This window comes from Podarcis vaucheri, assembly GCF_965113315.1.
Source record: "Podarcis vaucheri genome assembly, chromosome: 8".
NCBI lineage: Eukaryota > Metazoa > Chordata > Lepidosauria > Squamata > Lacertidae > Podarcis > Podarcis vaucheri.
The window spans coordinates 66,205,453-66,217,755 of record NC_138766.1 but is presented as its reverse complement, the minus strand read 5'-3'; the positions used below and the strand labels follow the sequence as shown (position 1 = coordinate 66,217,755).

Genomic DNA, 12,303 nt, shown 5'->3' with positions numbered 1-12,303 from the left:
AGGGAGAAAATGGGGCAGCTGGACAGGGGTGGAAAGAGGTCACCATATGATTGGCTTGAAGACCCAAAGCCAGATTGGCCTTTGCAAGCTATGTGTACATTAAAAGCATATGTAGATGTCATGAATAGTTCCATATAAAGTCATATTTGGCAGAGACAATGCTCAAATGGGAACAATTGTTCATATATGTCATAAAGAGTCCACCAAACAGCTGCAAAATCCTCAGTGTTCTGTGTTTCCACTTAATGATTTCAGGTGGTAGGCGAGCTTTTCCAGAATAGCAATGCAGACACTTGTACACTTGTTGAATGTTTAGTTACAGAGTCAGGAAGGGAGAAAAGCAGTGAAAGTTTAGGAGAGAGGCTGTCTGATCATAGCTAGAAGGGGCTCCTTTTATTATTACAGTGGTACCTCGGGTTACAAACGCTTCGGGTTACAAACACTTCAGGTTACAAACTCTGCTAACCTGGTAGTAGTACCTCAGGTTGTGAACTTTGCCTCAGGATGAGAACAGAAATCGTGCACCAGTGGTGCGACGGCAGCAGCAGGCCCCATTAGCTAAAGTGGTTAAGTGGTTAAGAACGGACCTTCGGAATGAATTAAGTACCACTGTAAAAGCAAGGTACCACTGTAAAAGCAAGCACACAGAGGAATTATTATTATTATTATTATTATTATTATTATTATTATTATTAATATTAATACCCCGCCCATCTGCCTGAGGCCCCCCCCCGCCACTCTGGGCAGCTTCCAATCAAGTGTTAAACACACAATTTGTGCCTTACATGTGAACAGGATGAACATGCAAATGATATCCCCCACCATCACATCTAATGTTGGCCCCAAAGTTGCAAAGATTGGAATTTTCCAGCATTTGGTAGGCCACAATACGTGGATGTTGTGCATGCCTGACCCACCAGACCACTGGTGGGTCAAGACAATGGTTCCACTACTCAAAGCTGAGTTGGGGTGAAGTTCATCTGTCTTATTATTACTTGCCTTCAACTGCTTTTACTTTTCACAGCACTGTTCACCTTCTCTCTCTTCCCACATAAACAGGACAGAGAATAAGCGACCAGGAACCCCCATAAATGAATATGCTCAAACTCAGCTGCAAGAAATCATCAAGCAGATGCGAGAAAGGACAGCCACGTATAAAGAAAAACTGAGTGACCCAGTCATCTCCTCTCCTGAGCCCAGTCCGACAGCAAGTAAGTTCATTTGTATAGTTGTAAACTCTCAGAAAGTATTTTGTATAGTCAACAATCTACCTATCTCTGTATTTGATTGTATTTTGTTCCTTTGCTATGGCTTGTGGCTGATTCAAATAAAGATTTTATCTCTCTAAATTCATGGAAACAAATTGCAGCCTCACCAACACTTCCACTTGTCCTTTGCCTAGAAGGCACAGGTCTGAGTGGTTTTTCCTTTGCCCATCACTTTCCCCTGAAAAACCTGCTCTTTAGCACTAACGTGGAACAAACAGCAATCTGCAGAAAACTCAATTGCCATTTGTTCTGATTAAGTGTTTCCCCATTGGAAAACAAAATGGGGCAAAAGGAAAGTTGCTTAAGCCCTGTACATGTGCTTGAATTATTCTTGAATGTCATAAACTGGCACTGTCATTCAAATCGTTACACTGGTTTATGCTTCCTAAGCTGTATGGGTCAGCCCTAGACAGTGTGTGAACCAGGAAACCAAACATTAAGTCCAGAAACCCATGTTTTGAAGACTACCCAGTGCTTGACACTTGCTCTGTTTTTGCAACTCCAGGAAGAAATAAAAAGAAATAAAAAAACTGGAGATTGCTGAGTGAGTAAATTACACAACATTTGGGACATAAACATTATCTTGCAATTTTATTTTTAAGAGATACCGACATTGACTGTAATACAGTAAGCCACAGCAGGATATGCATCTCACCTGAAATCAATTAACAACTGTATTTAACAACTGTCAGAAGAAATCTGTATTCCTTACTATGCACAATAGACAGAAGGAAGTGTATAGTTGGTACATCCTGCAGTTCATTGAGACTGCTGTCTGCTCTTAAGCTGAATGCAATAAACTGGACAAATGCACTGGGGTGAATGAGTTAACAGCAGCTTATCTATTTCCTTATGCTTCCCAAGAAAAGTAGAAATCAGAGAGATGAAATATCAATATTTCAGCTTTTTGGTCCTGCAACAGTACCCTTACACACACTTTTCTTTCCTAGATTTTGCCAGTAGCAGACCGTGTGGTGGAGCAACAGCAAGGCTAGCGCAGTGCAAATGCGCCAGCAGGTGCACTAGATGGTACTACTGGTGCGCTTGCACTGTGTGAATCTCCCCATTGTCTTTCCCCTCCCCCTCTACCTCCTAGTAAGCAGCAGCCATGCATCATGCTGCCTCACTGGATTTCTGTCTCTCTTGCATTCAGGCACACCTACAGCAGAAATTAAGATACCTTGTGTTTATTAAGTTAATAGAGCAGGAGGGAGTCCACCTTGCTGGCCTGGCCCCACCCCCAATAAGAACATCCCCACCAACTCCATCCCTTGGACCTCTGCACATTTGACAAAGGTCTTAAGGGGGACCCTAGACACCTATAATTCACATGATGAGTTTAATGCCCAATTCATTTGATGCTTTTCCTGGTCAGGGAGGCAGTTCGGGGGCAGGGGGAGCTGGCTTATTTTCATCAACATGTTTTGAATCAGCACACAATAGCCAATCATGTGATTAGGTCTGGCACACTCTTCACATCCCGATTAACAATCAGATGCCGAAAGTTTTGGAACTTTTTATATCCAGAGCTGGTCTTACCATAAACGAACACAAAGCCGTTGATTTGAAGAATGAATTCCAGAAAGGATCCTACTTTCTAGCCTCATGTCTTATTCAAACTGTCAACCCTGTACAGAATGCAGTGCTAGTTTTTTTTTCCTAGGAAAAGAGGTGCCGGAACTCACCATGAATGCTTCCCTTGTTCTCTTATAATGGCAATGGTGCCCATTTGAGAGGTGCCGGAACTGAGTTCTGGTGAGTTCTGGCTGAAAAGAAGCCCTGACAATGTATGTATATCATGCATCTTGCTGAAAGGAAATGATTAAAAAAATACATTTAAATGCATTTCATCTTTCATACCTAGGACTCATTTCATCATGGTGTAGGGAGATGTATAGGGAAATATTAACACTAATAACAATATTAGTTTTAATCCTCACCCTGCCAAACATGTTCCTGAGGCAGAGTGGATTTTGTTGACAGCTGTTCACAGAGTGCAGACCCTCCAAGTGTCCCTATTTTCCAGGGATGTCCCTGATTTAGAGAAGCTGTTCCACTTTCTGATTTGATCCCAGAATGTCCTACTTTTTCTTAGGATGTCCCTATTTGGTGAAATATTGGTGTGTGTGGAGTTATCCAACTGCTCCCCCCCCGAGCCATCTGAAGGGAAGTTCTGTACAGTGGTACCTCGTGTTACAGATAGGATCTGTTCCAGAGGCCCGTCAGTAATGTGAAATGCCCACAACTCTAAGCGCTGTGTTTGCACAGGCGCGGGCATGATTTGGCGCTTCTGCCCATGTGCAAAGCGTGATTTAGCATTTCTATGCATGCGCGAGTGGCGAAACCTGGAAGTAACCCATTCCAGTAGTTCCAGGTTGCCACGGGACGTAATGCAAAAAGATGCAACATGAAGCAGACGCAAGACAAGGTATGACTGCATAGGGAAGAGTTTTTTTAATGTTTAATGTTTTATTATGTTTTTATATATGTTGGAAGCTGCCCAGAGTGACTGGGGAAACCTAGTAAGATGTGTAAAATTATCATCATGGAATGGGACGTCCCTATTTTCATCGGAGAAATGTTGGAGGGTTTTCTGGTGTATAACTCTCTGTAGCTTCAGATATCTTTGTGCATTTGAGAAACCTGTGGGCAATGCTGCCTCTTTGGAAACTTCTCTAGCACCCAAAAAGACAGCGCCACCCCCTCCGCCAAAGGAAGAGAAAAAGGAGGAGAAAAAAGAGGAGAAAAAAGAAGAGGAGAAGAAACCAGAAGAAGCAAAACCAGAGGAGCATTACTGTGATATGCTGTGCTGCAAATTCAAGAGGCCGCCCATGAAAGAATACTTGAGGAAAATGAAGCTACCAGAAAGTATAGATGCATACACAGGTAAGCTGAAGGCCTTCTTACAGGAAAGAGGTGCTGGCAGCTGTAAATACGATAAAATTACTGGTAGCTCATACTAATTATAAAGGCCTCTGTTGACATATGTTAGGGTTGCCATATTTCAAGAAGTAAAAAATCCTGACACGGAAGTTGTTGAGCTTTTTTGAGGGGAAATCACCTAAAAGCATGGGCAAAGAGTGACACTGAAACACACACTTCCTGGTTCTGTTGGCAAAAACCTGGACATTTTCCCAGTTTTTCAATATTCACCCCAGCCTGGAAATTTCACTTCAATCCTATGCATGTTCGGCAAATTCCAGATGTATGGTAACGCTGCATAAGTACTACTGTTATGTTACACAGACAAGTTGGTGGGTTGGCACTAGTCACTTATTGTATTCACTGGTGAAATTAAGAATCTGCCTTGCCAATACAATCCAAAAGCCCAGCCCAGTTCATCTCAATTTTTTCAGCCTTGGACTCACCTTTAGCTAACCTGAAACTTGTGACCCTCTACTAATTTGAGAACCGGCTACAAGAAACTGGCCTGCTCAGTCAATGTTTGGTACACAGCTTAGCCAACACGTAAGATGTGGTTGGGTTTTTGAGTTATAATTAAACTTGATATATCCTTGGGCATTTTATTTATATATTGAAGGCGATGTATTCTCATATATACTCTTCCAAAAACAGGAAGAGTAATTTTAAGGGTGTTTTGTTTTTTTCTAGATCGTCGCTATATAGGATGGCTGTTTTTGGTTACCGTTGCTTATAACTGGAACTGCTGGTTCATCCCACTGCGATTGGTATTCCCGTTTCAGACACCAAGCAACATGATATACTGGATTGTGATAGACATCTTATGTGATATCTGCTATGTCTGTGATCTGCTGATATTTCAACCCCGAGTACAATTCGTGAGAGGTGGAGATATAATAGTAAGTAAAGGTGGGCAGGGAGGTAAGACACAGAAGAATCACACAATAAGTAGTGTAGCAGGTAATGTTGGATTTTGACCAGAGGGACCTACGTTCAAGTCCCCAGTCAGCCATGAGCTTGGGCCTCTCTAGTCTAAATTAATGTGACTATTCCTATAATACCTGGCCATATGACATACTAGATATGACAGGTGAGTTAGCAACAATGTCTGGAGGCCCATGAGTTCCCCATCTGTGCAGTAGAACACATGAGTCTTTAATAGTGTGCATTTTTTTACATAAAAAAGATATATATGTTGCAGCAGGTGATTTTAAAATCTATATGATACAGAGTTTAAGAGCTCCTTTTAAAAATGCAAATTTTCCTGCTTTCTTGATGCATCATTCTTTTCCAGTTTTTACTATGGAAAAGTAGTTCAGCTAGCTGAATAGGGAGATATCTAGTTACCATAAAGGTATGTATGATAAGAATTAAGGAAAATAGAGGGATTAACTTTTATCCATTTTGTATGCCAAGGACATTTTTTCTTTTGATTTGATTTATTACATTTCTATGCCACTTTTCATTCAACTGAATCGCCAAGCGGCTTGCAAACAATAAATAACATAATAGGTAAAGGTAAAGGGACCCCTGACCATTAGGTCCAGTCGTGATCAACTCTGGAGTTGCGGCGACCATCTCGCTTTATTGGCCGAGGGAGCCAGCGTACAGCTTCCGGGTCATGTGGCCAGCATGACTAAGCCGCTTCTGGCGAACCAGAGCAGTGCACGGAAATGCCATTTACCTTCCCGCTGGAGTGGTACCTATTTATCTACTTGCACTTTGACATGCTTTCAAACTGCTAGGTTGGCAGGAGCTGGGACCGAGCAACGGGAGCTCACCCTGTCATGGGGATTCAAACCACCGACCTTCCAATCAGCAAGCCCTAGGCTCTATGGTTTAACCCACAGCACCACCCGCGTCCCTAAATAACATAATAGAACATCACAAATATGACATAAATCATAATGAACAATGAACAAAATACAATCAATAAAACACTATTAACAAAGCAACTAGAAAAATAAGCTAAACAGCACAATTTCAACAAAAGGCATATTATAGTTTTCACAAAGTACTACAGCATTCATAATCTATAAACCAATATTTAAAAAACAAACTAAGCACTGAAGAATTCACACACACACACACACACACACACACACTCCACCCCCATGACTCATAACCTTCCACTCTATTCAGTTCCTTAAACAGTACATAAACATAATGCCTGTAGGAATGGAAGGTGGAGCAAGGCAGGTAGGGGGGGGAATCATGGCCAGCACAAAGTTTTTGTCATCACTAATAAGGATAAAGAAACCTCCTTCACATGAAGTACAGAAGAATGTTCAGGTGTAGAGTTCTGATCAACATCCCATACCCTTTTAAAATGTGGCTCTTTTGGGGGGGCATTATTGGGTAATTGTTTTTATTTTAATTTTGTGTGAAACACACTGAGACCTAGGGCAGTATATAAAGTCAATAAATAATAAATAATAATCTCAAGGTAGTGTTGGGAAGAAAGCCTGTCTGAAACCCAGGAGTGCTGCTGCCAATCAATGTAGACCATAGTGGGTTAGATAGGCCAATAGTGTGACACAATGTAGGGCAATTTCCTAAGTGCAAACAAGGTCCACCTACCCACAGACAGTAATTTAAAAATAAACATCTAATCTTTCTTAATATATGCACTGTTGACAGTTCTAATGCTAATGAGAGTACATTCATCCAGCTTCGTGTGTGTGTATTTTACAGCCTATGAACCCAAACCCATAATCCAACTGTTCTGAAATTTTTATTTTAACAATATCTCCCTCCATCCTCCCTCTATACCTTTAAATATTTTCAAAAATGATATTTAAAGAGAGGCTGGAGATTTTCCCCATGCAGAATCATGAAATTTTAATCACCCCTAAATATTCCACAAAGGGTGTCCACCTAACTGCACAGGCTTCTTCTCAGTCTTGTTTCCTAATGCATACTGTTTATTTGAAAGAAATAACCAAGTGTTAATCTACATGTTTGCTTAGATTTCCAGATTTTCTAAGCCATTTGCTCATTCCCAAATAAAGTTGCTAAAAAGAAAACTGTGCCTTGGAAAGAGGTTATCGCCCTACAAACATACAAATCCCAATCCAACTTAATATCCCAGGGTTTGGTGTCAGTGCGTATGACCCCTTTCTCAAGCTCAGCAAAACAAGATTGTGTCAGAGATTGCTTGAGACTCCGATATATGCTGCCTTGAGTTCCAGAGGCTATACATTAAATTTTAAAAGTTAGCTGTAACTAAATCCAAAATCAATTGAATGAGTTGGCTGTGCCTAACTGGTCTCATTGCTTTCAGTAAAGCTTAATGACAACTCACATTAGCTGGGTGACCAAGGATAAGAATTTGGATGTATGCATGAAAACTTGCCTAAAACAAAGGTTTGTGCTTTGAGACCTCAGTCCACAAGTGCTAATGGACTTCAGCTAATCATGTCTAATTTAGTCATATGCTATCCTGAAATGGTTCTTTGTTTTTGTACTGAGCTTTACCTAACTGCATGTTTTTCCTGTTTCTAATTATAGTCAGATAAAGTAGAAATGAAGAAATACTACCGGAGCACGTTAAAATTTCGGGTAAGTAAATAAGGCACGCTTGCTAAGGGAACAAAACAGTTATTCAAACTATATATCCACTTGGACATGACTGTCCTACAGCTTCCCTCTCCCCACCAAGGTAGTCTTCAATGTGGAAGTCAGGCAGAAAATCGGTAGTGATGTACATTTCAGATGTTGGAACTGAAATTGAAATTGATACCTGATCAAAAACATACGGTCCCATCCCATTAGATAATGGATTCCATCGCAAGCTATGGTCCTATCCCAAAGGGTGGTGAACCTTTGGCCCTTGGAACACTGCTGAACTGAAACACCCACCAGCCCTAATGATCATGACCAATAGCCAAGACTGGTGGGAACTGTAGTCCAAGGCCCCTCACCCTTGCATGAAAGAAATAAGAGGTTTGCCTTTGATGGAGCATCAAAGATTCAGCTCCTGATGCTCCTATTGCAGCCACCCTTGGAAAGGCATATTTACTTAATTGTTTGCCTACTTTCTGATGGACCTGTTGGCGATGTATCGTATTTGAGCAGCACTTGAAGTCCTTCCTACGTTACCGCATTCATTACAAGGGACTGCTCTTTTGAATGAAAACTATAATGTGGAAAGAAGCCTCGAGAGATTTGGTGTTGAGAAGGAATCCTTTCTTAGCTCAGATGAGCCATTCTCATCTTGAAATCTGGAATAGATATTTGAAACTCACAATATTTCAAGGCAAAATTTGTCTGCTAAGGACCAAAGAAATGTGAGGTGGACGAGAACACAATATGGCCTGCTACACTTGCCCTGAAATGGGATATACTGACTTCACAGAAAACATTTTGCTTGATCTTTGTCAATATTTTAATACCACTTATTCAGCTTTTGACTACATATGCAGTTCTGAGCTTTTCTTGAAATCTCCCAAAGATGGACATTTCATTTTAGCACCTTGTTCAATCTCTTACCAATAAGCTAGTTGATGAATCCAGTCAGAAACTATGGATCCATTGGGTAAATCCAGCCTACAATACCATCATCTGGGCTCAGTTTATTTATATACTGCATGCATTTTCTGGAGTGCTCAAAGTGGTTCAGAGAAAAGGAGAAGGAGACAATTTTCTGCACACAGAAAATGTGTTCCATGTACTAGAAAGATAGGAGCTGAGCATTCCATTACAGTTTTTAACTACATGAGAATTAATTTAATATTGTAACTGAACTTTTTTCTTCAACAGCTTGATGTGTTTTCTATAATACCGTTTGACGTCTTGTACGTTGTGTTTGGATTTAATGCAATATTTAGAGCAAACAAGGTGGTGAAGGTAAGATGAGATTATCTACTGTTACCCTCAGTCCAGGGACAGAAATCCTACTGGTAAATACATACTGTTGCTCATCCACAGTGGTCAGGGGAGATTTCCGAATATACACGGCACAGGATGGTATCAAACATCTTCCAGCTGCACAACACAAATTGGTTGTTTTGAAGTTTATTGGGTCATTCCAATTCTAAATAAGTGGTTTTTGAGCTGAAAAGCATGTGGCTCCATATGTCAGCCAGGTTCCCAAAAGGCATTAAATGAACAAACACTGATAACAGAACTTGCCTTTCCATATTAATTTACCACCAAATGAGTAATTTAAGACATTTTCATTTAACATAGCAAGAAAGATTTGTGTGAGGGACTGATGTGGATGCCCACCTACTCAATCCAGCTATAAACACTACAAAATGGATCCTTGTACTGTTGGTTTATATGAGGCTAATGGTGGATCCATCCCTCCTTCAGATTGTTGATAATGGTGCCAGTCTCTTGCTTGGGAAATAAAGACGGGGAACACAACTCTCCCTGATATTATTTAGAATCTTGATTGTTAGTCTGTGTACTGTTATTTTACTATTTTCTATTGCTTTTATAGTATGAGACACCCTGAGAATATTTATATCGAAGAGCAACATAGAAAGCCATCACCATCGTTATCTGATGAAGGCAACATATACACAGTCGCACCTGATTTCAGTTTTTTAGCTAAAGCAGCCCTCCCCAACCTTGTGTTCCCCTGATATTTTGGACTACAACTCCCATCAGATCTGACCCAAGGTGACTAATGGTCAGGAATGATGGGAGTTGTAATCCCAAATATCTGGAAGGTACCAGGTTGCGGAAGGCAGAGCTTACAGGAACTGTGGGCTTGCAGCATCTATTTGCACACATAGTACTTCATACAATTCCAGGTGTATTTGTAGACTCCTCCATCCAGTTACTCCATGAATTAATCACATTTGTGTCCTGCCTTTCTTCCAAGGAGCTCAAGGCAGTAGCATATATGTCCCATCTCACCACCACCACCAGATATTTTCTCCTTGCAGCAACCCAGCACCATTGATTAGGCTGGGAGATAGTGAGCAGCTCAACGTCACCCACTGAGCTTCACAGCTAATGGGCTTTGAACCTGGATTTCCTCTGCCCTAGTCTGAGCATAACTGGATGGAGTTAGTAGTTCACACATTGAAGCTGCAATCCTTGTGTGGGAGTAAATCACACTGAGAAGAGTAGGACTAACATCTGAGCAAGCATGCATAAGATTGCCCTGTACATCTGTAAAATGTAGAGTCACTAAATTGTTACAAAATGCTGTTTTTAAAAAGCCCAACCTTTGAGCATGTGAAAAACTTGGATGAAGGGTAATTACTGTTTCCTTCCAATGGGTGCCATTTGTAGAAACACATCCTTCTCTTTTTTTCTGGCTCCCGTGTCAGTTTATCTAAATTAATTTCAAATTAATGATCTAAACAAGCCTGCTTCATTTGTAAAATCTAGAAAGGTAATTATCCAGACTGCCACCTCTCTTTCAAAAAGCCAGCCATATAGAAGAAAGAAAATAATAAATGGGGAGCACCAAAAGAATGTACTCTATCTATGAGCAAGAAACTTCGGTTGACTAGGTAAAATATCACTGTCATCATAATTCATCAAGACCACTGATCTGCTAAATGAAAAAGTATCCTCCATAGCCAAGCTCCTGGAAAAAGTGATATTTAAAATGTCAAGTTGTTTCTGGTTTTTGCTAGTTTAGCAGTATGATCATTTTTAAACCAAAATTTTAAGATTGCCAGAAACAGGCAGTTGTATGTCACAAAATCCATGTGAGATTATATTGTTACCATATGCAGTTGTGCTTCCTCTCTTGATTTGCATTCAGCATCTCACGTTCTTTGAATTCAATGACCGACTGGAGGCGATCATGGAAAAAGCATACATTTACAGGTATGTGCTAGACATGCTCCATTATCAGTGTTGGCATATTTGTAGAGTGTTGACATATTTCAGCATTTCCTGTCTCTGCCATTGGATGGCACAGTTTTTGTTTACAGCCTTAGATACCGACTGTAAAACGGGGACATAAAATGGGGGTATTCCACAGGCATATAACTCACCAGGGTCGTGTGAGGGTGCTGGGGGCAGGCCAGTGTTGTTAACTGCTTGAAGCCTTAGAGGAAGGCTAGGCTCTAAATGAACAGAAAATGTTAATGTCCAAGGCACAGGTTCCTGGTGTGATGCAATGGTGCCTGCATTTGTGAGCAACAACTAGCAAACACTCTTTCATGAACACAGTTGTACCTTTCTATAAATATTTCTAGCTGATTGAATTAGCAAGCCGCAGGGTCCTATGGGGAGCATACTTTACCAGGGCCCCTGTACCTGTTATTAATGGCAGTGATTCATTTGGCAATTGCAGAAGGGGAAGAGAGTTGAGCACCAGCTGATTTTTCCACTCTGTCAATACTGGCCATAGTTGTAAGTCACAGCAGGTATTAGTATTGCTATTGATCAAAACCCACATCTCCAAAGGGAAAACAGGCACAGGAATGTGTGTCCCACAGGAATGACATCAACTGTTGTTTATGTTTTTTACAGGGTCGTTCGAACTACTGGGTACCTGTTGTTTATCTTGCATCTTAATGCATGCCTGTATTACTGGGCTTCAACCTACGAAGGACTCGGCAGCACTAAATGGGTATATGATGGCAAAGGAAACATGTAAGTTCCTTTGCAATGCCCACCTTCCCATCTTACTTGCAAGCAAAACCTTCAGAACTTGCTTGCCCTGCTAACTTTTTAGCAGCATTGCTGCTGATTGGAAGTAAGGAACAATGCTAATTATATGGAAGGCAGGTGTAGTGAGTGATTAGTTTACCGTTTGGGGTTTTTACGGGTTTATGAGTCAGCTCTAATCACTAACTTAATTAAACATTTAGAAAGCACAAGGGTCGTAAATTAAACTTACCGATTAGGTGTGAGGAGAAGACGCATTACATACGTAAGAAAACAGCTACGTGGAAAGTTCAATGGAGTACAATTACTATGCAACCTTCCGATTGCAACAGAACATTTCGCTCCCTTAAGAGTCTTCACAGGGTCATGTTCTGTCATTTCCTTTCATATGGCAAAGGATACATGTAAACATGTTGCAAAGAGAGAAACTCTCCAGTGGGAGCTGACACTGTGCAGTGTAGCTGGGGAAGAGGTGCCAAGTCAGTAGCTATTAATTCAACAAAAGAAAAATATGGGGAGGCAACAGCAG

At 40.9% G+C, this 12,303-nt stretch overlaps 1 protein-coding gene across 1 annotated transcript in view; it reads left to right on the top strand.

Annotated features, from left to right (window-relative positions):
• Positions 1-12,303, top strand: part of CNGB3 (cyclic nucleotide gated channel subunit beta 3) — a 67,054-nt gene that overhangs the window by 34,638 nt on the left and 20,113 nt on the right. Inside the window, exons 4-10 of the mRNA XM_082236142.1 lie at positions 1,060-1,211; positions 3,948-4,154; positions 4,881-5,089; positions 7,701-7,751; positions 8,952-9,038; positions 10,921-10,985; positions 11,637-11,759. Coding sequence (XP_082092268.1) covers positions 1,060-1,211; positions 3,948-4,154; positions 4,881-5,089; positions 7,701-7,751; positions 8,952-9,038; positions 10,921-10,985; positions 11,637-11,759 — 894 coding nt within the window. The remainder of the gene's footprint in view (positions 1-1,059; positions 1,212-3,947; positions 4,155-4,880; positions 5,090-7,700; positions 7,752-8,951; positions 9,039-10,920; positions 10,986-11,636; positions 11,760-12,303) is intronic.